Raw genomic sequence first — 27671 nt, forward strand, 5'->3', positions numbered from 1 at the left:
TTAATTCAATTTTCGATTTTCCCGGGAATTCGAATTTTTTTTTGCCATCCGACTTCTCGCATCTAATTCCGTCTCTTTCTCCCGCGTCCAACACCCAATATATATATATATATATATTAATTTATAAATAAATAAATAAATAATAATTTATAACCTTATTAATTTCCTTGCGCCTTCGACCTTTCCTTTCCCCAATCTTTTAGCCATCCTTCAGATTTACTTTCTCTAATTTTTTCCAATAAATTTAGCTATTTTTATTTTAGTTTACTGGGTATTGTTTCAGTTTTCGTTATTTTAAGCATTTGATGATATTTTTTCCTATTCTTTTTGTTGTCAATTCCTCTGAAATCTGTTGCTGATTTATGATAGAAAATTAGGGTATCATTTTGAGTTTCCGTTTTAAGATGGTTCCATGGGGTGGCATCACTTGCTGCTTGAGTGCAGCTGCTCTTTACCTTCTTGGGATCAGCAGTGGCAGGTTATCTCTTCTTCAACTGTATCAGTAACGCTAATTTCATTGTTATTTATCAATGTATTTGACGGATTTTTCAGAAAAAAATGTTTTAACCATTTCCGTGCTTAAATGATGGAACAGGGATGCACAGATTCTCAAGACGGTTACTCGGGTCAATCAGCTTAAAGAATTGGGTGTGTAGCCAATTCTCCTTCTACGTTTTATGTGATTGTTTGATTTCTTGTGTTTTGATCACTTTTAGAAGGAAATGTGAGAAGTAGGCAAAGAAATTGGACTTTAGTTTAAGTTTTCCAATTTTCTAATTTGCATACTATCAATCTCTCGGATTGGTTCTGCTTTATTATCGACCATTTAAGAATTTGTTGATTATTTTCTTATTTAGTTAACTTGGAACATCCTGGGTATTCATGTAGTTCACGGTCTGTCTTTGATATTTGATTTGCCTGCAGGTTGCTTGAGTATCAGTTTGACTTTCATTATTTCGTGTTAAAAATTCTGATAAGATTGGAAACATCATATGTCATGTCTACTCTTCAATTCTTTAAAGGCATCCATGTTCGGCACATATTTGGACATGGGTATATGGGATTATGATCCTATAAATGTTGGAAAAAATTTTGGGAAACTGAGGAAATTCATTTTAGATTAATTCCATATTCAAATTCAATCCCCAAGTTCAAGAATCATAGAAAGCATCCCATCACCTTAAACATTAACTAATGAAAAATGGTTATTGGACACATGTATTTGATCGGTGGTGTGAGATTTATAGGCATTTTCACTTGTAATGGCTCTAAAGATGTTCATCATAAAATTAATGTTAGGTGACAGACCTAATTAGAGACGGGTTTGATTAGTTCCCATCATTTCTATTCGACAAGATGTTTGTCTTAATAATACCATGTTTCTTTCACCTTTCAGCTCAATTGCTTGATATTGAAAGTAAAATGATTCCTTTAATAGTCACAATCTCTGGAAGAGTGGGTTCTGAGACACCAATTAATTGTGAGCATAGCAAATTAAGAGGTGTTATAGTAGAGGAAACGGTAATTTTTTTTAAGTAAAAGAGCATTAATTTTTTTTCTTTTATCCTTTTATCCTGGTTGCATATGATATTCTTGTTCATATATCTTCAGGCTGAACAACATTTTCTAAAGCACAATGATGCTGGTTCTTGGATTCAAGATTCTGCTTTGATGCTTTCTATGAGCAAAGAAGTTCCATGGTACCTGGTTAGAACATGTTTCTCTTCTTCATTTTAGTTTGAGTATTATTGCTGAAATTGTTTATGATTTCTGGGTTCCTTAGGTGGTGGTTGTTTGAAATCACACTTGAAGGAATTGTTTTTGTTGAATAAGAATTAAAGTTGTTAATGTAGCTCATTTGCTGAAAATATCTTTAAATTATTAATTATAGGATGATGGGACTGGACGTGCCTATGTAGTTGGTGCTCGTAGTGCAGCAGGTTTTGCACTAACTGTTGGAAGTGAAGTGTTTGAAGATTCAGGCAGATCAATTGTACGTGGAACGTTAGACTATCTTCAAGGTCTCAAGGTATTTTTTTTCTAGTCTTGTGTCCATTTATTGTAACACTTGCAGTTGGACTAAGCTTATTCGATGGTCAATTTTGTTTTCAGATGCTTGGAGTCAAGAGAATTGAGCGTGTGCTTCCCATTGGTACTTCCTTGACCGTTGTGGGTGAGGTATGTTCTGGATCAACTTCTGCTTTTAGTTTCTGATGATGCAAGAATATCAATGCAGATTCCAATGTTCAAAAAATGTATAAATATTATGAAATTGCAATGTTGTGCTAGTTAATATACTTGGTGCATTCAGCTTTTTTCCCTGCCAAGGTTTTGAAGTTGAAATTCTTTGATATAATTTGTATTAAAGTATCTTATGCATGGTAAAAATCAAGTCCCCCCCCAAGACCACCACACCGAACCTCCCAAAAAAACACCACAATGAACTTGCGGGTACTTGAGTTTTATTTTAATGTGGTCCACCCTGATTCATATATGATCCTATATGAGTAGAAGACAATGTTTCAATGTGGGTTGGACAGTAAAATCTTATCTTAAAACATTAAAAGCTCATTGCTGAAGCTGTTTGATCATAGTTTGAATGGAATCAGTATGAAACACACCTGGAGCTAGTATTTGACTTTGATCTTTGGCCCAGAAGACTTAGTCAAGGCCATAGTTTTTGCTCTGCCTAGATGTTTTAGTCTGCTGTTTTTGAGTTCATCATTTGTATTGAGGTTATATTGTTGGTTTATTTACCATTTCTCATTTTATCTCTCCTATATGTGGTAGGCTGTCAAGGATGACATCGGAACAATTCGTATTCAGAAACCCCATAAAGGGCCTTTTTATGTGTCCCCCAAATCTATTGATCAACTCATTTCCAACCTCGGGAAGTGGGCAAGGTTGTAAATATTCAATACTTGGGACATCTTTTTCACATGTTTACAAGTTTCGATGATTGTTTCAAACAATGAAGGTAACAGCTCTATTTTATCAGATTGTACAAGTATGCTTCGTGTGGACTCACCATATTTGGTGTCTTCCTAATAACTAAGCATGCAATCCGTTATATTTTGGAGAGAAGACGCCGACGGGAATTGCAGCGAAGGTATGCTTGATTAGTGCTTGTAGTACTTGTTGAAAAACACTTGAATATGAACTGACCAACATATAGAACAGCTAACATTTAATTGTATTCCCCCTGTTTAAGAGGCATGTAGTTACAAGCATCTGCTCTTGTTATTTTCTGTAATAACAAACTGAATCATAAAACTTTGTTCATTCAGGGTTCTTGCTGCTGCAGCTAAGAGATCAGGGCCAGATACTGAAGGTAATACACTGTCTAATGATGGTTATTGTTATGATTTTATCTGTGTAAGATGTTGGGATATGACAATAATATCTGTAGATCCAACTTTGAAAGCTGAAAATGGAGAAGAAACCAAGAGAGACTGCATAATGCCAAATCTATGTGTAATATGCCTCGAACATGAGTACAATGCTGTTTTCATTCAGTAAGTCCAGTAGTTACATTTTCTTAATTAATGCATATAAAGCTATCAAAAAGCCTTCAGTAGTCAGTACTAAGATCTAATTGAAATGTGCCAGTGCTGGTTCCAAAAGCATTATATGTATGTCTTCTTTTTCCGACCCCCCTCCCTTTTTGGGTTGTGACTGGAATCATCTAAGAGTTGTCTTAGACTACTTTACTCCTGACACTTTCTTTTTCCTTGAAGTACTCATATCCAACGCATATCCGGATTTGGGTACGGGGATATTATGTAACCTCCCAAATCCTTCAAATACATTAAAAAAAATAGAAAAGAAAAATTAACACAGATGTGTAATTTCTATATTTTGTTGCGGTAACACTTGAAGTCCCTGTTGCTCTTTTACAAGCCCAAGCCAAAGGCATTATGCCTCTTGTGATTGCTAGTTTTGTGGAGAGTATTAGTAATGTATAGATTCTTCCTTTCTATTTTTCTAGAATGTTTGATGATTGTTCATTTCAAACGTGGTTTTGGAAGTTCTGTTTCATGATACACAACATAAAATTATTGTCCATGAAAACTTAGTATTGTATAAAGTTTCATTGATATTGCTTATCATCTGCAGATGTGGCCATATGTGTTGTTGTACAGCCTGTGCTTCGCACTTAACCAACTGCCCCCTTTGCCGGAGACGTATTGAGCAGGTTGTAAAAGTCTTCTGCCATTGAAGTCTCGCCCTACGAGATTCAGGTTCATTTGGATCCCATACGGAAAGCATCCCAACCACAGCGGGAGTCGTGGTTTTGTGATCACAACCTCTTCAATAAGTGCCATGTTTATCGGCTGGGAAATGATCTTTATTTTTAGCCAATTATGCAAATCCCATCTTGCTGTAAGTTCATAACTTACTTGATAGCCTGTAAATATTTTATATTTATTTCTTTTAAATGTTTGGAATGTTAATTGTTTTTATTGTTGTAATTTAGTGACAGACTCGGATGTTTATTTTTTTTATAAATTTGTGCACTCCCTTAAAACACGTTTTCTGCTTAACCAGCCCACCTCGTCAAACAATTTCGGATCCAAGTACGTGTCTAATACGAGTATATTTGATTTTATTTATTTCAAAGGGCTACCGAGTAAAATTATATTTACAGTGATGCGAAATTTTATATAAATTTATAAATTGTGTCTAATTGTCAAAAAAGTATTTTTAATTATTATAATTTTTAAACATAAAAAACAATGATTTATCAACTGAATTGGTGTTGGGTTGATTTATTATACAGTCGTCTAGAGCACAGATCCATTATTTGCCTATCGTAAGGGGATAAATAAAATTGGTTCAAGAATTGATGGAAGCTTGTATTTCTTCTACGGTTCTTCCCTTTGTTTAAGGCACAATCCTGGCCACAAAAATGATGGAAGCCGCACAAACTCCGGAATAGAGAAAAAAGGTACCTGCTTCAACCAAACCAAACTTCATTGGATTTTTCTTAGACCAGGTAATTCAAGTGGTAAGCAGTTTGATTCCGCTTAAGTAAGACCTCAGGTTCGAGTTCTTGTGCATATAGAAAATTCCTGCTGGGAGACTCACCCACTAAACTAAGTGTGCGACGCGGGTCGGTCCGGATTAGTCAAGGGAAAGCCTTGAAACCAGGAGGGCAACTAAAAAATAAATATATTTTTATATTCATATAAGTTTTGATATGCTATAAATTATATTATATGAATTCTAAAACATTATTACATATATGAAGCAAATCAGTGTACCTGGAGGACTCCAATCTATGAGGAAATTGAAAGTGTAAGAAACAGCCCATGCACCAAACCAGTGTTCTAGATTCACCAGACTCCCGACTAGCCCCTTCACATTTATAGGAAATATCTACACCAATCGATTCGAATTCGAATCGATTATTAATAACAGTTTATAATATTCGATTTTTATGGGAAATATTCGATTTCGAATCCAATTCTTTTTAAAAGTGGGGTCCTAGTGCGTACCTCCGACACGAGGGGCCAAGGCGCAGCTCCCATTCCAATTGCAAATGAACCATCGAAGATCTGATTGCATTCAATGACCAAATTGTTTTGGTATGAAAAAATATTAACGATACATTCATTACAATGATATCTATTACCAGCAATCCACATAGTACGAACAATGGAGCCCATTGTTGAAGCATGCTGTGTTCCTGGATTTCCATATTTTTTTTAACATGAAAAACACCAAATACGAGGGATTGGTAGTTTTTTCTCCTTCATTAGAAATGATATTGCTGCAATAAAGCAGCCTAAGAACGTGCCTACTGAAACCTGCAAAGACATGCCGGATAAAAATATGTATTTAAGATGAGTATTTTTAGATACATATATCAAACACGAATATCCAAAATGACTAAATGAGCATCAGGGAACATACTAGCAGTAGGGGTTTTCTTCCACAGTTATCCACTAAGAATGCACCCACAAACTGTTATAGGGATCTGTACTAATTTATTAGTTCCACTACAACGCATAAAAATGGCTTCAAGAGTATGCGAATGGAATTCTACCAGAAGACGGCCAAAGTTATCTTTCCAATTTTCCCATAAGAAAAGCCTGAAATAGAGAAATGTTGCTTTGATTCACAAAGAGGATGTGAAAGCCATCAAAACAGGTTCATATAAATAAAAGAGTTAATTGCATCACATTCCAAAGCTACAACCTTCATTCTAAATTAGTCTTTAATTTTTTAATATTTTAATTTTATTCCCAAATTAATTTATGACTCTCATTTTAAATTAATCCTTAAACTTTTGAAAATTCTAATTTTGTCCCCAAGTTATGAGACTTGTTCTAAATTGGATCCCAAACTTTTGAATTTTTCAATTTCGTCCCTAAAATCATCTAAGTATCTAATTAGTTTCCACCATAGTTTAACCTAATTTTTTTTCAAATATAATAATATAGCTCGACCTAGCATTTTTATTAACATGGGATATGATTAGCATATATTGATAGTCTGTGATGAAATTTAAACGTTCAAAATGTTGGGGGGACTAATTTAAAATGAGGGTTATAGTTTAAGAATGAAATTGAAATATTAAAAAAATTTGAAGACTAATTTAGAATAAAAATCATAGTTTGGAGGAAAAAATTGAATGTTCAAAAAGTATAAAGGCGGATTTAAAGTGAGGGTCATAGTCGGAAGATGTCTAAAGAAAATGCGGTGAACCTGCAGAAGTGAAGGTTTCACTTGCACAGAAACTAGGGGTGACAATAAGGCGAGGCGGGGACGGTTCTCATTTCGTCCCCAACACTTGCGGGTACGGTCTTGGGGAATCCTCATTATATGTTTCGGGGATTTTTTATCCCTATACCCATCTCTTACGGATTCCTGCCGGTTTCGGTTAATCCTCATCCCAAAAAATAAACAAACATTTTTTAAATCAATATAATACCTAAAACTTGTAAGATAAATCAGATTGTCTCAAATTGGTATCTATATATAATATGAAAGTTTCAAACATTAATATTCATCTAACACCCAATGTATATGTACAATCTTAACATTTTCAATCTCAACAAATCAATGTATATTAAACGAGAAAAGATATAAACTTCAATTTTAGTTCCTTTGAGATGTAACAGTGGAAACATTTTAATCTCACAAATATCGAGGGTCCCCACGGTTATTTTTGTAAAATATCGGGGATCCCTACGATTATTTTTCGAGGATCCCCACAATTATTCATATGAGTACAGTTCGATTATCCCCACGATTCAGATATAACAATCTCTGTCCCCATCTCCATCCCCATTTGAGCTTTGGGGATAAAACTATCTCATCCCCATCCCTTGGGTGAAGATTTCGATTATTCTCATCCCACTTCCATATCCACATAAGAATCTTCCAATATCAAGTAGTAAAGCTCCCTGCCAACGTATCTCAAAATTTAATTCGATCATTTCGTACAATCATTCTTAAAAGATGATATTTGACTCGTTCGATAAACAAAACCTCGGAGAAGTAAATAGCTATCCATCCTGCAATGCTGAAGGCAGAAGATATTCGCATTGCCTGAATCAATTTTAAATATAATGATAATTGGATAACTATACTTACATAGTGATTTTCCTCGGTTTACCCCTTTTCGTCCTGTGGAGTCTGCAATTCTCCCACTTGTGATATCACCAATCATTGCACCACCATGTTCGAGAGAGTTGAGTTTATAGGTATCAGTTTATCATTCAAACTTTATTGAATTTTTTTAGTCGAATTAAATATATTTGTTCAAATTCAAGTGTAATTATTTATAATGTTATAGTATTGATTAGTTCTAATTTAGACGGCTCTCTCTAAACATATATGATATACATATATATTTTTCATATTCATTTTAACATGAGTAATAAAGATTTATAATGTTATTTAATATATCAAATATCATATAATTACAATTTAAAGATGAGATTTTAAGGATAAAGTGTTGATGGTAGCATAAAAATGAATAATTGATGGGAAGAAATAATTTATAAAAGGTTAACGATTCAAATCACAAAATAAATAAGTTGCTCGGCTAAAAACCAAAACAACGTTTTAGTTTGGTTTTTCAATTATTCAAACATGATTCAAACTCAAAATACAAAAAAAAAATTATTCAAATTCACTCAAATAACTTCTTTTAAAAAATTTTTTCGAGCCAAATTGTGTTTTACTTCTTATCCGCGCCTAATATTCGAATCTTATAGACGAGTTAATACTTAATAGATATATTCATGTTTTTCAAATTATTTTTATATATATATATATTAAGTTAAGATGATTATAAAATAATATATACTCTAAGTTAAGTTGATTCTTGCTAAACTATTTATGTTCAACGTATGTATTTGACATAATCACTGACTTGAACATAGAGATATAATTATTTAAAAATATTTTAAATATGTAAATGAACTTTAAAAGAATTAAATATATTAAAATTAAGTACATAGTTATATCTAACATTTATGTAATATCCGAATTCATTCATAATGATGATTGAAGGTTGAAAGCTAAAGCACAAACCTCAGATATAGATAGGCGAAGATCCTTAATGATAGCTGATTGAACAGGTGCTGAATATCCCATCTGTGGAAAAAATTGAACTAGGAAAGAGTCGATTCATTTCACCGGCTAAATTCGGCTTGAAATAATAAAATTATAATCTAGTTTTTAAAAAATATTTCCTTAATTCTGAAATAAATTTGAATTTTAAAAGTAAAATTCAATCAAGCCTTAAGCCTCAAATTTCTATGTAAACCTAAAATTTACTCAAAAATTAGGAAAAAAGATGATTGATTAGTGAAGGGTGCTTACAGAAATGCTAAATTCATAGGAGCTCAGAACTGCAACAAAAGTGTTTGGAAGAGCAACCTTCAATAATCCTTTGCTCTTACTTTCTCCGCCATCTTCAATTTCATGCTTTATATTTATATGTTGAATCAATGGCTCTTCCATCTCACTTCTCCCGCTGCTTTCGCCATTTTCCACGTCCATCTCTTAGCTTAAACCATGATCAAAGGAACTCAAAAACTTGAGATTGAAGGAGATGCTTTGATCGAACAAACTGAAAAAAAAAAAAACAGATTCGTTTGCTAGAGGTCCTACGCGCATTGGCATCTCTCTTTCTTTCTCTCTCTTTCTATGTATATATAAGAGTATAAATGTCAGGATAGTTAAATTACTGTATCGGATTCGTTTTCATTTATATATTGAAATTACAAAGATAAAAGACGCTATCGTTAGAGGCAGCTTATTAGTGGATACTAATGAATTTAGTTCTGGGTATCTAATTAATCCTGAATTTGAATTTCATTCAACAATTAATTTAAAAATTCAACTACTTTTTAGGGTAAGCAACAAATTTAGTATCTAAACTATTACTTTTGTTCTATTTTGGTACATAAACTTTATTTTATTTAAAAAATCATACATAATATTTATTTTATGTTTCAATTTAGTATCAACCGTTAAAAAATTAACATAATTGCTGATGTAATTTTTTATTTTTTAATAATGATGTGACATTACCTTATAATGATACGTCAATATCATCCTTAAGTTTTTAACAATTAGGTACCAAAATGAAGTAAAAATAATAGTTCAGACACTAAAAGTGTAGCTTACTCAAAACTGAAACAAAAGTATTAGTTCAGTACTGAAGTTTAGGTACCAAATTGAAACTTTGTTCACATATTTATGATTCTAATATTGAATTTGAATACTCGACATCAAAATTAAAGCGATGGTAAATTTAATTGAATTCATTTAACTTAATTTAATTGACTTGAAAATAATTAAATTAGAGGAATACCATCTTTATAGTTTATACAGGCAATGACAAATTTAATTCTAAAATCCAAAATTAAAAGGAAACTTCATATATGCATCATAATTAATGTTACAATGCACAAACTGGGGGGGGGGGTAATTAAGTTGACCCAACCCTATAAATTATCCCGTAAAATCTTCATAATATTGAAGTCACTGGTTAAATACTGATCTTTAACTCCAAAGCCATGCATACAACAAACACTTGCTTCCATCTTCTACTCGAGCCTCGAGCAATGATGGGTACACGGACTGGTTCGATACACACTTCTTGGAATTCGAATTTACGTAAGAATCAAACCTCGCGCATAAGAAAGGGGGCCGTCCTCGTCCTCGTCCTTCCACGTCATAGCTTTGTAAATTACAGAGTTTTAATCCTTGAATGCATAACGTTGTGTTCATATATACGCAAGTGAGCTCCGGTCGAGGTCGGGTTGAGGACGACCACGTGTTGGTGTTGGTGGTCTTTGGATGTTCAGTTCCTGCAGTACAGAGGGAAATATATTACGTGTTCATGTACTTGCAGTGGGCAGGGATGTTTTTATATATCAATATAAGCATTACCTGCATCCATGTGTCGTCTCCAACACGCTCTGGCGATGTTTCCGGAGACTGAATGGGAGGTGGCAAAGGATGTATTAATTTTGGGACGATAACCAGTCCCTCTACCAACGACCAATATGGCTCCGGCATTGTTTGCGGTACCTAGATGCATATATACTTAACAGATTAGGAAGCAGAAAATTTGCACCATAGGAGGTACTCGGTGTATTTTACTTACCACAATAGTTTGTAGCAGAAAAAAGAGTAATCAATTGCCCCTGAGCGAATCGCTCGAACCCGTCCATTACACATTCATGGGCTCTTATAATAAGCTGTAGCTTGTTTTTCTTACAGAAGTCTGTGACTCGATCCGGCTGCATACAGCAACGTGAATCATTGTAGGTTCGTGCACATGTATATAAAAATAGTTCAATCTAACATGACATGATTAGAGGAAGTGCGTGCGAGACTTAAACATGCGTTGTTTGAAACTCTGATCACGTAATTGAAACATCGAGTAAATTCGAACCAATACAATGTATGATCCAAAGGATTGCCTTGACACATTCAATAAACTAATTTACACATAAAACAATAACATGCATACCCCAAAAGTGACAAGACCAGGACCTCTGGCATTCGGTCTCAAGCCTTCTATGCTATCATTTTCTGTCGGATCAGACCTGAATAGGCGAATCAAGCCAAAATTAAACCATAGAAAGATTTATTTTAATTGGATGGGTAGATCCGAAAAAAGCATACCACAGCAAGTCCATCAAAATAATGGATCCTGCATCCATTGTTATCGGTCGCTCAAGTTTCTCTATTTGTTCAACCGAATGTATAGATCTTCCTATGCCACCATGCATGCAAATGATTTTCTTTCGATAAGAGCAGCAAGTGGAAGATAATTAAATAGTTGATTGAACCGCGTCCATGCCCATACATCATTCTCCCCCTACAAATAAATAATAGTGAGCACACTTTACTCGGAGAAGGTATATAATTAATCCACATATGCATACGGACCATTCTCTCGATGCACTCAATACGAAAGCCAAAGAGTGCATTTATGTCGGCAGCCTCATGATTTCCACGAATCAAGTGAACACTTTCAGGATACTCAATCTGTCCGATCATAACAAACAAGATAAAGGAATCAAATTAATTAAACAGCAAAGGTTGCAACCATAGTCAAATTTAAGGCTCATTTAGTCCGGAGCTTGCCTTAAGAGCAAGAAGCAATGTAATTGTCTCCAAGCTGTGCTGTCCTCGATCAACATAATCTCCTAAAAACAGATAATCGATGTACCTAAAACATAAATTTTAAAGAAAAACTTTCAGAACCAGTGATATCATAATAGGAAGCAACAGTAGGAAGTTTCGATTATAACAAGGAGTTATCTGATTCGCATGGAACGAAAAAGTAAACTTACGTAATATCTCCTGCAGTTGAAGGAAATCCATATTCATCAAATAGCCGCATTAGATCACCAAAACTGTCCATGAAGATCACCAAAGACTTTACTGGAGCTTTTAACTGAAGGACCGTGGGTCTTGCATAAATAGCTGTTCGGCAGCGTAACAGAGCTCACCCACTTCATAAGAATCCATGAAAAACCTCCTATTTACAGGAGCTTTCCAGTTCCGGGGCCTAAGCAATGTAGAAATGACCTGTAAAAGGATTGTAGATATTAAACAATATTTTAAAAGGTTTCTAATAGAAAACTAACTAATTCTGCTTGCCTTTTTATGCAAGCCCTGCGGAGACCTCTGTCTAGCAAACTTTTTGGTAGGGTAGGATAAGTCGTTATTAGAGGGAATCATCCTTCGGCTCATTTTCAAACTGGTCCAAAGATAGTTGTCTAACCATCCCACCCAGGTTCCCAATTGTCTCTTTGGCGACCACAACCTGTGTGGAAAAAAAATAAAAAGCATTAGAACTATGTAGCTGGACAATTAGAAAACCATACAAACAAGCGACTTGAAGTATACATACAGCTCGAGGATGAAGGCGAACATCCGCCTCATTATCACTAGCATCTGAAGCTGTTTCGGCAGCGGGTGAGTTGTCATCAGAGACAGATGTTTCCTCTGCCGGAATAGCAGACGCAGCCTGTGCAGCTAGCCATACGGCATTTGCCGCCTCAGCTTCAGCAGCAGAAGCCTCCCTCAGTTTCTCCATAGAATTTTTGTCCATGCTATAGGTAAAGATTAATCATCAATCGGTACTCCCACAAATGTTCACGTATGAGAGAGAGAGAGGGAGAGTCGTCGAGTCAGACCTCAAGCTAGCGGATGAAGAGAACTCTTGACCATCATCTGAAGTTGGCGATGTTCCAAATGGGCTTAAGTTTGGCTGGTTAATCTGGGGCTGGACAAATTAGAGGCTCTCTCGGGGGATAATATAGGTGAATTCATGTCAGACTGGAATGGTGAATTTTCTGCAACTAGGAAATCATCCAACAACATATCTGCAGAAAATAAAATAATTAATCATGGAAGCATTCACGGCTAGAATTGACGCACGGGATTAGATAGATGATCAAAACTATAACTTTTATTTCGACAAAAAAAGTCGAAAGCAAGCTAAACACATTGTCGCTACAAGGAGCAGAGCCGTTACACATCTGTGAGAGAAATGCACTCAAATTTTCAGGCACAACCATTTCCTTACCTCCTCTAAGCCCACCATAAATATATATTCGAACACCAACAGATGCAGATGCATGGCGACAACGGCGCATAAGTTCCAATGGATCATATTCAACATGTCCCTTAGTGTTCTTTGAGGAAGTCACAAGCCCATTCCTGTCCAACCATACTCCAGCAGCAGTATCCAGTACTACGAGACAAAGCGAATAGAGGAAATAAACTTATTTGAGATACGCACTACACCACTCTTCAGACAATTATTTCAAGATGAGAAGCAAAAGCTTACCTGTAACAGTTGCTTCACCTTCTATTGCACGTCCTCCTCTAAGCACCTCCAGTAACATGCAACCGTGCGCCAACAAAAACCTGGTAGAAAGAAAATCAGGCCGACTGTTTTTGAAACAAGAAAGTGATGCAGGCCTATAAAAACTGAATCTTATGTTCATAACAACTATATGCAATAGCAGTGGCATCAACTTACCGCAGCATGCTGGTACCTCGGTGAAGAGGAAACTCCAGGTGCAAGAGTCCATTCCCATTGACCATTTCTGTGCATAAGCAGCCCGAATGCATCTGATAGAGGCTGTTGAAGTTCATATATAATCAATAAAAACAGCATCTCACATCAGAAAACTGTTAGTGTGTTATATTTTAATGTAAAATAGAAATTACAGGAAACTGTAGCATCCAGTCTAAAAGTAGATGGGTATATGCTGTTCACGGCAACAACCCAAACATTGCAACTTATATTAAAATAAAGCACAAACAAATAAATAAAGCTTAGTGCAGGATGAACTTTAACGTCAACAGCTCAAGCCTACGTTATTTGGACTCCGGTTTGAGTACCAATTACAAGTTTGGGTCCAACACAAGTATGTTTAATAAAAATGAAGGGCCAAAAAGTCCAAACCAACAAAAAGAGCACATTCACTTCCCCCCCAGAAGTGAAGCAAACAACAGCAATGCACACATAAAGTACATATTTAATGAGAATTGATCATACCGCCCCAGAGGCATCTCTTCCGCCACAAAGCAAAAACATACCATCTGAGCGGGCACTAGCGGTTGCATACCTATAAAAAAGGGATAAATGATTGGAATATTTAGAACACAAACTATGAAAACATAAACCAGATAATAGGCCATGTATATTCTTAACAATAAACAGACTCACATTCTAGCACAAGGCTTATCGCCTTCGGGGTTTAGCCTCAACCATACATATGGTTTCTGGCCAGTATCCAAGGCCCAGGAATCTGAAAGAACTCTTTTTCCTATATAGAAATAAAAGAACCTTTGCTCAGATTCCAATGCAACGAAACAAACATCAACAAGAGCAAATCACCAGACGAACATGAAAATTCACAAAATTGGCAATGCTCGATCTTAGTTGCCACATAATAAGACATGCAATGTACACAAGTCATCTTAATACGGAAGAAAATCTTTAGTTCTTTACTGAACACAGATATAAGTAGATCGGGAACCAAGGAACATCTGGGAACTGATTGAATATATCAGAGCGGCATGTTCCACCTAGTGAAATAATTTCTAAATGGATTTACAAGGGGTGGGGATGTTGCCATAGAAGAATGAAGAGTGGTCATCAAAGTGAATAAGTTGATCGAGACAAATAGCTTCAGTACAATATCTTCATAGCAAATTTTCTAGTTTCAATGCATTCTGAAATTAACCATACACCGCAAGATAGATAGTTTGAAGATGGAAAGTGAAATTTCGGTACCATCGTTTCCGCTTACAGTGACGAGATATCTCTGGGCAACCAAATCCATGACATGGCCATATCGAGGTCCAGGACCCTGCCCTTGCACAACCACTCTAGCCAAACAAACCGCCAAATGAAATAATAATCAGATTATAATGAAACAACAACAACAACATCTAAAAATGATAAACTAGGGAATCAAAAATATAATTAGATTATAACAAAATAAAAGCAGTTTACAATGAGAAATAGCCAAAAAAAAAACGAGGAACTGAAACTCACCTATGCCACTTAAACTTATAATTGGTCAAGCACGTAAAGGTCATCGGTAGAATGACCAGCCGGACCTATCCCACCCTACTCAATGAATCAGATAACTAGAAAATAAGCAATACAACATAAAATCATATAATTGTAGTAACTTTTATTAATGATTAGGCAGTTTATCCACCTGAAACACGACCATTGTTCCTACGGCGGCTGCAGCATGAGCTGCCCTTGGAGAAGGCGGCTCTCCAGCTGGTCTGATTCTGCAAATTAATCAAAAGAAAAGATCGGCTAACAATTCTAGCTCGATCTAAAAATAACCAAAAAAAAAAAGCAGTAGTCACCTGGTCCACTTTCTGGTAAGAACATCGTAAGAATGAACTGAATTGGTGACACCGGCTAATCCTACACACACACACAAAAAAAAGGTTAAAAAATGATATGTTTAAAAACAAAAATCGTATCCCAAGTAAAAAAAACAGTGGTGGATAGAGATAGATTGAGAGAAAGGGGTTAACTGATTCCCGGAGCAGATGAGGAAGCGCCACCCTCGATGGCGGTGGCACCACCGAAGAGAATAAGCCGAGGACCATGCGTTTTAGTGGCAGCAACGGCGGTAAGAGTGTGACCACATCGAGGACCAGGCGCATCCTCATCAGAATCCCAATAAGTCTCCAAAGTCCGGTAAGTCGGCGCCGGATATAACCACGGTTTCGAACCCATCCCTACTTCCCAAAGCCCAACAAATCCCTTTACAAACAACTAACACAGCTTCAATTCGGATCTCCTCTCACAATAAAAACATTAAAAGCTCTTAACCGAACGCAGCAAAAAAAAAACCAAGATCGGTAGCTGCTCAAATGGTGGGGTGGACCCAGATTTTGCTCGGGACAGTCTCTCTTTCTTTTTTCATCCACTTTCTTGATGTGGTTTAAGAAATGAAATCACTGTTGATATAAAATGGAAGATTGGAAGTGATTGAATACAGTAAAAATCTAGGCTTTTGTAATGCGTGGGAGAGATTAAAGTGGGGAAGGTGGGAGGAGCAGGAGCAGTGAAGAAAGAAAGAAAGAAAGAAAGGGAAATGGGGAGCTGAGTTGTGAAAATTGAAGGCTGTGTCTTTAGGACATTCGCATTACACTGAATGACCCCACGAAGAGGTCGACCATTGGAGACGACTCTGTAAAGCCGTGAAGGATGTTATGGGGATGTGCTTGTATAAATGAATAAATGTCAATCCGTTTTTATTAAAAATCCTAACGTTTAATCATTTTCAACAGGTTATTAAAAATTCTATTTTTAAAAATATAATTCTTTATTTAAATATTATAATAATTATAAAATTACAAAATTTAGTTTCATTCAATTCGATCTAAATTAAATATAATAAAATTTATAATATCAAATTTGTTTGTTTGTCTTTTTTAAAAAGGTCACTCCTTTCTGTTCCTCGCATGTATTTTTTCTCCTTTGTAAAGGAAATTACTTTTTCATGAGGGATTGTTAGGAATTTTCTTAAATTTTTATTTTCATTAATAAAACAATAAAGGTGTTTTTTAAGGAAAAACTCTAAAATGATTAATTTGACATTGCTTTCAAAATATGATATAGAAAAATAATTTTAGAAATTTTACTTTAAAATTTAATTGTATAAAATTATTATAAAAATTACTTTTAAAAGAATAAAATATGTGTTTTAGATATCATAATTCTGACTGCCGGAGGTCTCCACAGAAGTTGGTGTCAACCTGACGTTTGGGTCAGCTTACTTTCCTACCTCCCCTTACACAATTACATATGGGAATAGAGTCGGCTAATTTATTTTTTAGATATTATATTATAAAATTCAAAATATATTAATTTAAATTATTGTTTTTAACTATATATTGTGATATTATATATATGTTGAAATTGTAGTTTTATTAAATTGATTAAATTGTAGATTCTTTTAATATTGATATGTATTTTTAATATGTTATATAGTTAAAATTTTAAAATATACAATAAGTGAAATATAATGATCTAATTTAATATTTATCTAATTAATTAAAACAATATTATTTTTTAATCTTGATATATATTCTTAATAATTTATATGATTACTAAAATGTAATGATTTATATAGTTATACAATTTTAAATTTAAATATTTTTAAATTAAAATTTAATTTTTTAAAATTTTAAATTTAAGTGTCTAATATTATTGTAAAAAATAACTTTCAATAGATAAAATATGACAAATTTGTTTTTAAATAATTAAATAATTATTGTAGACATTGTTTATAAACTATTAAAAAATTGATGACTAAATAAAGATAAAAGATAATTTTTTAAAAAAGTATTTTTTGACTAAACTAAGAATTTATAAATTTCAACTTTCAAATAACGTTTTAGTTTAGGCTGAAAACATTTAACATGAAAAAATATGGATTGTTATCACATTTACTTTTTTTTATTCGTTTGGGATAATTATAAAATAATTATGTTCAAATATAACTCTCGATCATTTGATATTAAAAAAACCCACGTCCCAACATTCCTGATGCTCGAACCTAAGATCTAAAAGTGGTGATTTTACTTAAAAAGAACTTTAAAAGTACTTTTAATAAATAATACAAATAATTGAATAAAATAAGAAAAAACGGTGATTATAAAATATATATCCTCTACTCAGTTTTGGAACCTTCTAAAATGGGAGCCATTACACCTTTGGATTCTATTTTCTTTATTTAATAACAGATTATTGATTCAAATTCTTTAACATATTTAAAGGAACTAGTGTGTTTAGATTAATTGATTACTGATTTTTTATTTACGATGTTGGATATGCCTTTAATTTGATTTAAAGAATTAGGTAAACAATTTATCACATTATATTTCATGATTATTGATATGTCAATTAATATTAATCTTTACCCGGGTCACAGCCGTCTGATTATTAAAATCAATCGGTCAATCCCTTTGAAAACTAGATTGAATTCTTAATCGTGTTGAACGTAATAGGTATAATTGCAACCATGCAAGTTAGTTGAATTATTCAGAGATATAATTCTTTCTAGAGACAAAGTGTAACACTCCAATTTAGGGGCTAAAATTAAGAAATTATAAAGTGGTGGACTTAATTTGGTATTTTGAAAGAAACAATGGGTTAAATTGCAAAATTTTAAAGTTGGCAGATAGCTTTAAGAAGTGTAAGAAATTCAGTGGCTAAACCTATGATTTATCCATTTTTATTTTAGAGAAAATTATAAATCTTCCCGTATGTTTTCTGGAGAAATTTTTCCAGATTTCCTCTTCATCAACTCCTCTTTGAACTCCGATCTACTCATCCCCTCGATCGAGCCGAAACCAACATCGTATTTGTTGTCAACCGAGGAACAAAACCCCTCAAACCTTCATCGTGAATCGTCGTCGTGAATCATTAATTTCAGTCGGAAGTATCATCGGTAATATCTCGATTTTAGTTGGTTTTTCATCGATTCACGACGATCGGGTCATCCGTTTACGACACCTCCTGCACCATCGTGTTCCTTGTGCCGTTCCGAGTCCACCGGTGTCCTCCCTTTTCGGCAGCAGCGGCGCGTGCGGAGGTGAAGCGGTCAAAGCTTCCGATTTGTTGAAATCGAGCTCTCCGCCGTTCAAAAATTTGAACCGAGCTTTGTAAGTATTTCGAAATCGCTTAAAATAATTTTTAAGAATTTTTCCGGGAATTTTTCGATATCAAGCACTATTCACGCGCCGCCACTGCACGTGGGGAAGACAAAAGTGACGGTTTGAGGTTTTGGTGCACAGTTGACCGATTTGGCCGGTCAAGCCCTACCCGACCCGTTGACCCGACCCGACCCGTTGATCGGCGTCGACCACTGTTGACCAAAACTTTGACGGGCTTTGACCGGCATTAAACGACCTTTGTTTTTGACCGAGTATATCTATCCTAACATTTTTCGACGTTCCAAATCCGATTCCGCAATCTGTTTTTCGAAATTCAGACCCGAAGGCCTCGAAATTGCCGGTCAAACCTGTTGACTTTGATTTTGACCGAAAATTTCAAATTTTGAAAAGTTATATTTTATACTTTCGACGTCTGAATCCGAAGTCCGTTTCGCCAAATTCGAACCCAGTAAGCTGTCTTTCATTTATCACCCGATTCGATCCGTTTATCGCAATTAAGCTCTGTTTTTTATATAATTTATGTTGATATATCTGATGAATTATTGGAAGTTGAATTGAAGATCAAAGGCGTTCGAATGGAAATTTTTATGGTCGATCAGTATTACACGAAATCGAGGTAATACTTTACTATCTTTATGCTTTATGGAACATGTTTATATTGATAAATGCATGAACAATATAACGTTGGTCACTTTGGTGGAGTTGAATAATTTATACACTCGATATGATGTGGTAGAAATCTGTAACTGATTACGGATCGAATAATTAATATAAGAGATTGAGGAATTGTTAGATTAAATTACAAGTTTGTGATTAGTGATAAAGAAATCAGCCCTGTATCTGCAACTTATAATTTATTTCATCAAAGGTTAAATGTTAAAGGTACTTGGATGAGAAATTAGAGAATACTCCAGTAGGGTAAAATTACGAAAATACCCTTATGCTATAAAAAGACAAGATTTGAATATGGAAGTTAGATAAGAGGATTTTCAGACATATTGATCTGATAAAAATATTGATGTGCATAAGTAATGTTAGTTTATTTGGAAATTATGGATAACCGGTTTTAATCCTATGAGAGTTTGTAATGATACTAGAAGTTTGTTAAGAGAACCGTTTCAAGATGAGAGTATTCAAGAAAGTAATTAATCATAGGATCTCTAATTATATTATTTTCGTTAAGAGCTAATATCAAAATTATCTGGTTAAGAAATTACGGAAATGCCCTTAAGAGGTATAATAGTCTGAGTTGACTCTGAATGAGAAAATACTTAGGGGATTCGTACTTAACTTGTTAAGTACGGATTAATTGTTAAGATCCTGACTTAGTGCAGAAAATTCTGATATTCCGTTTGTAAAATCTGAGAAGACACTTGACCCGTAAATATTCGAATAATGAGTAAATACTTGAAGAATAATTTATCGGGAGTATTCTGCTGTCAGAATTGTTCGAAATGAAAGTAAATGATAAGATTGAATTAAATAATAAGACCGGATGACAGGAAAAGATTAAATATCGTAGATCTATAAAATGACCAAAATACCCCTGTAATGAAATGACCCAAGAATACTACCAAGCTCAAGAATGATTGGATATCTTCGAGCTCTGAAATAAATGGAATAAAAATGAATACCAAAATTACCAAAATACCCTTGTGTCCTATTCTAAGTAAATGTCTTGGATTAATTCAGGAATCCATAAGCATAGGTCAACCTTAATGATATGTCAGTACCTGAACGGCATAAATATTACTTAAATGCGTGTTTGTCTTCTCAAGTTTGGCTCGATGATAATTTGGAATTATTCAGCTCAGCTCAACTCTAGATCGCGTTAAGCACTAAGAATTGGATATTTGTTCGACAAATCACCACGAAGACCGAACTGAACAGAAGTACAATATGTATCCGAAATTTAGAGACGTCCAAATTAATCTGGAAAACTCTGAAGTAATTGGAATGGATTTAACTACTAAGTGAAATAAGTAACCTCAATGACTAAGATTTTAATAAGTGATTTGGATGAGTCTGGAAACGTTAATGAACATACACGATGTACTATTCTTCTGGATCATGAACTACAAATCAAACACGTCAGTATTTCATGATATAGTGAAGTAAAAATGAAATAAAGACATTGGAGATATATTCAGTGATGATTCCGAAGATGATCTATGGATAAGAATTTTTGGTATTAAAGTGTAATACCTAGAAGGACGCGAAATGACCAGTCGATAAGTATTAGTTCTGGGAACTATTCATCTAAGAGTTGTTCGATAATGCGATCAATCGACATAGATTGTTAAGGTTCTGAATCTTCGTTGTTAAGTTGTTCGATTATCCACTCAATTGATATAGATGTAAAAGATCCTGAATACCCTTCTGATTACGTACAACTTCTGAAAACTGTCCGAATAAGATATGATCCTGATAATTCACATTCTGAATAACTGATGATTCCGAGTTATTGAAATATTCCTATAGTGATCCTAAATACCGACATTCTATCGGTAAACTGAAGATCCGTGTTTCTCTGCCTTATAAGATTATCTAGTCCTCTAAATAATGTCCATAAACTCTGGTGTGTTCCCTACTCACATGAATATTTTATCTGATTTTCGATTTGAATTCTGATCTGATACTTGACATGGATTCTGATCTGATATCTGACATGGATTCTGATCTGATACTTGACTTGGATTCTGATCTGTTACTTGACCTGATTTCTGATATGATACTTGGCCTGATTTATGTTTTGATTTTGATATATCCGTTACGGACGAAAATGTTTTAATTGGGGGGTATTGTTGAAGGAAGAAGTTTCGCAGGTTCCTCGGCTTTGTGCTCAGGGCCTTATATGATGTGTTGGGTTGGGTGTATGGTTATAGGGAACCTACACATTATGATGTGTTGGGATGGGGGTATATATATATATATGTGTTTTAAAAAGATCTGAAAAGTTACATGGTTTTTGGGAACACACTAGATAACTTATTCTGATCTCCTGAACATCATCCGAAATATTTGTCTGAACTGAAAGCTCATTATCCGTTACCATCTGAAATATCAGTAGGATCTCTGCTCAGCATAAAAATCTATAAATGTTCGGAAATAATAAGGATATGTATGTTTATCTTATGTATGTTCATCATCATCTGGTAGTTCTGTATTACTAAGCTTTTCGAAGCTCTCTATTACTAACCTTTTGGTTAAAGAATTGTACCAGTGCATCTATCGACTTCAATAAGGGGGTTCTTCCGGCGTTGTTGCAGAGTATGGTACATGTGATTAGGGGGCATGTAATTGTATTTTGATTTATATACGAGTATGGAAATCTATTTTATTTTTAAATAGTGACAACTGATTTTATTAGTTTTATGTAATTTAAAAGTTTTAAATTTTCCGCTATTTTTACAGTGGGTCGCTGGTGGCCCAATGTGACACCCCGGATCGGATCTGATTCCCTTATCGGTCTGTAGGGGTTACACAAAGATATAACTTCCTCATAAAAATAATTCATCCACCGACCCTTTCATAAGGAAAGTCCTTCGGTCATAAACTTTTGATCAGATCTAGTAAACTCGAAAAATTTATCGGTGTCGAATTTATTATTTAGTAAATATGTTTTTACACTCTACTGACCTACGAATAATAATGATGATTTTAAGTCTCACATTAGTCTACACAAGGGATCAATATATAAACTCCAACGAGATAAAGAAAATTAGTCTTCTTCCTCTAGAGATCATTGAAATTCTCACAGGTTTATAATTTTTTTTTCGATTTTTCAAATACAGACATTACTTGTTAACAATCATTCTTCCATCGACTGTTATTTTTTTATTTAAATAAAAAATAAACCGTCTATTATTATCGTAACTCATTTATTTTTATTAACACCTATGGCCTTGCCCAGCCAAAATGTTGAATTGGTGGGTTTATTTATGTTGCATTTAGGTTTGTTCCTCGCTCGCCATGCTCTATAGTTTTTTGTTTGGATTTCCTTCCTAGATCTTAATTTTGCAATGATGGAGTACTATTGGGTGATTAATGAAATTTACCGTTTTTCCTAACCAAAAAAAGACAGCACAAAGTATGATTAATAAGGTGTGTTTTTGTCTTATGCGATTAGTATGATTAAAATTTTAATGATATAATAATAAAAATATTTGTAATATTTGATTAATTAGTCATTAATTTTATTTTTTTTAAATATTTTAATTTAATTTTTAATTTGGGTAAAATTTCCGTTTGTTCATGGAAACAATTAGAACCAAATGGACAATGCTTCCAAATATGAACGTTTTTGTCCTACAATAAAACATTGAGACCAAAATATTTCGACAAAAAAGGGGATAAAGTGATTATTTAATTAATTTTAGGAGATTTTTTTTAATTCTAAAAGATAGGACTAAATTTATTAGAAGAAAAGTGAAAGGGCTAAATCTTTAAATTTATAGAGAGAACAGGGATCTAGAGCATGTTTTAACCAAATGTATTTTATATTGTGTTAGCGCATCGTTTTATTACAGCGAAGTTCCAAAACCCTAAAGCCTAATAACAAAAAACCCTAATACAAACAATCCTCCCTTTTTGCAGCAAAGTGAAAATGGCAGAAATCAGAGCAGAAGAACCGACATCAACGATCTCAAAAACCTTCTTGATCAAGCCAAAGCTGAAGCCCAAGCCAAGAACCCTGCCCCAAACTCCAGAATCCAAATACTGGTCTTCTTTCAAATCCACTCAAATCCCTAACCTCGTCTCCTCCATCTTCCCTTTCCTTTTCCCTTCGCCGCCCCACCCTTTCGCCGCCGCCTACTCGGCCTCCGTTTCACTTTCTCCCGCTCTCCCTCTCCGGCGGCGACGTTTCACCTTCCTCCACCATCTCCTCCTTCTCCGACGTCGTTTCTTCTCTTTCCTTCCGTTCCGACGGCCTGCTCTTAGCCGCTTCTGATCTCTCCGGTCTTATAAAAGTCTTCGATGTGAAAACCCGGACCCACTTCGTAGACTCCGGTTCATAGCCGCCCGGTTCGGTTCGTTAATACCCGGTCCTCGATAAGCTCCATTTGCTCTCCGGAGGTGACGACGCTGTCGTTAAATTCTGGGATGTTGCTGGGGAAAGCGTGGTTTTGGACTTGATGGGCCATAAGGATTACGTACGGTGCGGTGATTGTAGTCCGGTAAGTTCCGATTTGTTCGTTACTGGTTTCTTATGATCATACTGTTAAGGTTTGGGATGTTAGAGTTGAGAATTCAAAGTCGGTTTTGGAAGTGAACCATGGGAAACCAGTGGAAGACGTGATTTATTTGCCTTCGGGTAGTTAATTGCAACTGCTGGTGGGAATTCAGTGAAGATATGGGATTTGATTGGGGGCGGGAGGATGGTTCATTCGATGGAAAGTCACAATAAAACTGTTACATCGATTTGTGTAGGAAGAATTAGGAAGGAAAATTGTGGGGATGAATCTATGGAAGATAGGATTTTGAGTGTTGGTTTAGATGGTTACATGAAGGTTTTTGATTATGGTAATATGAAGGTTACCCATTCAATGCGATTTCCTGCACCTCTTATGTCGGTTGGTTTTTCACCGGATTGTAGGACTAGAGTGATCGGAACATCGAATGGGATCATATTTGCGGGGAGAAGGACAGGGAAGGAGAACGTGGAGAGTGGAGGAAGGGGAAATGTTTTGGGTTTCAAAAGCATATCGGAACCTGAACGACAGGTTTTGAGGCCTACGTATTTTAGGTATTTTCACAGAGGACAGAGTGAGAAGCCAGCCGAAGGGGATTTTAGTGATGAGAAATAAGATCAAGCTGGCTGAGCATGATAAGTTATTGAAGAAGTTTAGGCATAAGGATGCATTGGTTTCGGTTTTGAATAAGAAGAATCGGGAGAATGTGGTTGCTGTAATGGAGGAGTTGGTGACAAGGAAGAAGTTATTGAAATGTGTATCAATTTGGATGCACGAGCTCGGATTATTATTGATGTTTCTGAGTAAGAATGCCACAATGCCAAGGTATTCTAGTTTGTTGATGGGGTTGACAAAGAAGGTTATTGAAATGAGGGCCGAAGATATCCGAACTTCAGATGCTTTGAAGGGTCATATTCGAAATCTTAAGCGGTCGATCGAGGAAGAGCTAAGGATACAGCATTCCTTGCAGGAAATACAGGGTAATCTCTCCTTTATTAAGGTTGCTGGAAGAAGATAAACTAATTAAGCTCGTTTCTCTATCACTTGGTTTTGCTTTTGCATTAGAATTTTCATGATGAAAGAAGTTCTTAAGTTTTGTTTATTTTTCTTGTGTTATTGAAGGAATTAGAGCTATCTTGCTAAGAAATATCATTATCATTCTCACTTTTTTTTGGCTAATACTCTGTTTCATCACATCTTTAATCTTATAGTTATTTATATATCACTAGTATATATACTTGTAACCCGAAATCCCTAAATCGAAGCATTCAAACCTATGCTTCGACGATGTTGCAATAGTAACAATGTCATCCAAACTTATATTTGGTAGGGATGCTGCACATTGGAAACAGTTAACAGCACAGGCCGATGCAGGGCTAAATTAAACACAAGAATCAGGTAGAAAAGAGAATCAGGTAAAAGCTTAACTGGGATGCCCCTGCCAGTCAAAGGAATCAGGGACTAAAATCATAATTAGACCAGTATATTAGTTTCTGTTATTTTAACTCTCAAAGAATTAGAAACTAATAAATTTGTTGTTTAATAATTTATTTTAATTACTGATGTAAAATTCCTTACTGACTAAATTGAATTAATAAAACAATGTTAATCGGATATGGGCTCAAATAAGACTCTCTAATGGGATTAATTGGATATGGACGAAGTTAAGATTTCAAATTAAAATTCTCTCTAATGGGATTTCAGCCTTTAGTACCATTATTCATAGACATTTATTGTTATGATAAATATCATGTTAAATTTAAATGTCTGAAATTATAAATCCTAAATCATCAATAAGAAATATAAATAAAATATGTTACATTAATAACGGAATGCTGACGTTGTGTGTTAAAATGGTGATCTGACACTGTTTTACAAAATGAGACGGCCACTCAAGCTGACTGTTTGACTTTCCAAACTTTTGACTAGGAGAAAACTTTAAAAGAAAATCTCTTCTTCTTCGTTCTTCTCCACACTCATGGACTGAAAGAGTTAAGATTTTAACACCCCAAGCTATTTCGTAATCGGTAAATGCAAAGCAACCATTTTTAAATACCAAAAATAGAAAACCCATGTACGTACCTCCTTTCCTAATTTTTTAGGCTTTTTTTACTAGAGTAAAACAAACTGATTTCTTTGGTCGCAGATACTTCACTAAGATTTTTTATTTATTTTTATATTTACTTGCTTAAAAACAAGACAAAAGGTAAACAAGAAGTTAGGGTAGTCTTAGTTCCCAGACTTTCTAGTGCTACAAGGTATACTAAAGCAGAGGAAGAAGTCAAAAAACCCTGAGAATATTAAGGTCCTACTACTATAGCAAAAGAGAGAGAATTTTAATGCGTGGAAGTGAGATGAGGAGAAGGGATATTCTTGAAGTAGAACAAGACTGGCGCAAATATGAATAAAGAACAATCGATATGGAGGGGGCTTCCTCAACAAGAACAGCTGAACAAGCTCTCCACTCGCTTCGACTCCCTCTTTCACCAACAAATGAATCGAGTGATTAGTAGCCGTCCCACATGATTGAATGAGCATGTAACGAACATCAATAATAAACTTTATGCCTCTATTATGATAGGACTAACCCCAGATGGATATCGGGCAATCACTACCATCTTACTAATAATCGATCTAGAATCACCTTCAAACACATGTCAAAAGCCCAAATCTACAAGAAGTTGCACATATCTTAAAGAAGCTCTACTCTAGCCTCAACATAAAATATATTAGACGTTGACAAGGGAGCATAGAGTGAAAAAGACACCCCTCCTAATTTTGAGCCACCTCACCAATGCCTACAGATTTTGTAGAGGATCGAAACACAACATCAAAATTAAGTTTAACAACCCCAGGTAGGACGTTGTCGATGCACCACCCGACTAGGGAGATCAAGCGCTTTTGCCATCTCATCCGCATATTAGCATTTTTTTTCCATCAAAATTAGGTCTTCTTGTTTTTGTATGATTCTAAACACAAAAGTGAAAACTTTGCAAGGGTCCTGATAACTGATGTCAAATGGTTGTTCATATAAGTAATATTTCACAATTATAGTTTACATTATAAAAAAGATGTAACAGTAGGACTATCAAATGTAGTAGTAGAGTCTGTGCAACGGTAGCATCAATGAAAGACTGTTTTGTGTTTACTCCTTTATGCTTAAGTATGAATTACTAGAGTAGAAATACCATGACCAGCCAATACGCCTCTAATAACTTCGAGAGGAGAAGAGATTATCGTTAGTGCTGCATGAAAAAGAAAAGAATAAACGTAAATACTTTATATTGATGCACCCTTTCTTGGTAGAATGTCACCGGCTAAAACTTGTTATGATTAGATAACAATCCTCACTGAGAGCTCAGAAACGTCTCCAGACAACAAGAAAAAGAAAAAATCAAGTGCTTTGGTATTCACAAGGGATTTCATCCATCTAGAAATAATTTAAAGATTAAATTTTCAAGTTTTTATGTCGGAGAATAAGACCTGTGAGCTCCGCAAAACTCTTCGTTCATGGTGGAGAAGAACAAGGAAGAAGATATTTCTTTTCAAACTTTTTTCTTAGTCAAAGTTTGGGAAGTCAAACGGCCAGCATGTGTGGCTGTCTCATTTTGCAAAACAGTGTCAGTCACCAGTTTAACTTGACACATCAATATTTCCTTACCCTTAGTAAGGGTTGTTAACGAATAGTGATCGATTTGTTATAAATCGATAATTTGTAACCAATTTGTTAATTTTAAAACTTCAATGGAAAAAACGAAAACATAC

The 27671-nt window shown here is 34.8% G+C and overlaps 3 protein-coding genes and 2 pseudogenes across 3 annotated transcripts; 2 read left to right on the plus strand and 3 right to left on the minus strand.

The window, feature by feature from the left end:
- The first annotated feature begins 303 nt into the window (after nt 1-303).
- Nucleotides 304-4524, plus strand: LOC120172440 (E3 ubiquitin-protein ligase SP1-like). The gene is made up of 11 exons (XM_039179892.1): nt 304-478; nt 596-648; nt 1397-1521; nt 1612-1707; nt 1892-2029; nt 2113-2178; nt 2791-2903; nt 2999-3109; nt 3288-3331; nt 3410-3515; nt 4117-4524. Exons 1-11 carry the CDS (start codon nt 405-407, stop codon nt 4217-4219), a joined length of 1029 nt encoding a protein of 342 aa, XP_039035823.1. The 5' UTR covers nt 304-404; the 3' UTR covers nt 4220-4524.
- Nucleotides 4525-4824: 300 nt separating this feature from the next.
- Nucleotides 4825-6897, minus strand: LOC120172513 (sugar transporter ERD6-like 16). The gene is made up of 9 exons (XM_039179960.1): nt 6857-6897; nt 6712-6743; nt 6058-6095; nt 5917-5967; nt 5756-5810; nt 5636-5691; nt 5499-5558; nt 5265-5379; nt 4825-4952 (listed from the first exon to the last, which is right to left on the minus strand). The coding sequence occupies exons 1-9, from the start codon at nt 6895-6897 to the stop codon at nt 4885-4887; spliced, it is 516 nt and encodes a 171-aa protein (XP_039035891.1). The 3' UTR covers nt 4825-4884.
- A 1611-nt stretch (nt 6898-8508) lies between these two features.
- Nucleotides 8509-9128, minus strand: LOC120172514 (sugar transporter ERD6-like 16). Its single transcript, XM_039179961.1, has 2 exons — nt 8839-9128; nt 8509-8610 (listed from the first exon to the last, which is right to left on the minus strand). The coding sequence occupies exons 1-2, from the start codon at nt 9016-9018 to the stop codon at nt 8509-8511; spliced, it is 282 nt and encodes a 93-aa protein (XP_039035892.1). The 5' UTR covers nt 9019-9128.
- A 1021-nt stretch (nt 9129-10149) lies between these two features.
- Nucleotides 10150-16233, minus strand: LOC120172405 (annotated as a pseudogene).
- A 7053-nt stretch (nt 16234-23286) lies between these two features.
- LOC120172436 lies at nt 23287-25070 on the plus strand (annotated as a pseudogene).
- Nucleotides 25071-27671: the final 2601 nt, after the last annotated feature.

Source organism: Hibiscus syriacus, unplaced genomic scaffold (genome assembly GCF_006381635.1).
Source record: "Hibiscus syriacus cultivar Baekdansim isolate YM2019G1 unplaced genomic scaffold, ASM638163v2 tig00111851_pilon, whole genome shotgun sequence".
Taxonomy (NCBI): Eukaryota; Viridiplantae; Streptophyta; class Magnoliopsida; order Malvales; family Malvaceae; genus Hibiscus; species Hibiscus syriacus.

Coding starts and splice junctions, on each gene's coding strand:
- LOC120172514 (XM_039179961.1), bottom strand. CDS start 9,018: ATGGACGTGGAAAATGGCGAAAGCAGCGGGAGAAGTGAGATGGAAGAG. Junction 8,611..8,838: donor CCTATGAATTTAGCATTTCT/GTAAGCACCCTT, acceptor TTTTTTCCACAG/ATGGGATATTCAGCACCTGT.
- LOC120172440 (XM_039179892.1), top strand. CDS start 405: ATGGTTCCATGGGGTGGCATCACTTGCTGCTTGAGTGCAGCTGCTCTT. Junction 2,030..2,112: donor ACTATCTTCAAGGTCTCAAG/GTATTTTTTTTC, acceptor TTTTGTTTTCAG/ATGCTTGGAGTCAAGAGAAT. Junction 3,516..4,116: donor TACAATGCTGTTTTCATTCA/GTAAGTCCAGTA, acceptor TATCATCTGCAG/ATGTGGCCATATGTGTTGTT.
- LOC120172513 (XM_039179960.1), bottom strand. CDS start 6,897: ATGAGGATTAACCGAAACCGGCAGGAATCCGTAAGAGATGG. Junction 6,744..6,856: donor CAGGAATCCGTAAGAGATGG/GTATAGGGATAA, acceptor TGTCACCCCTAG/TTTCTGTGCAAGTGAAACCT. Junction 5,559..5,635: donor TCGTACTATGTGGATTGCTG/GTAATAGATATC, acceptor GAATGCAATCAG/ATCTTCGATGGTTCATTTGC.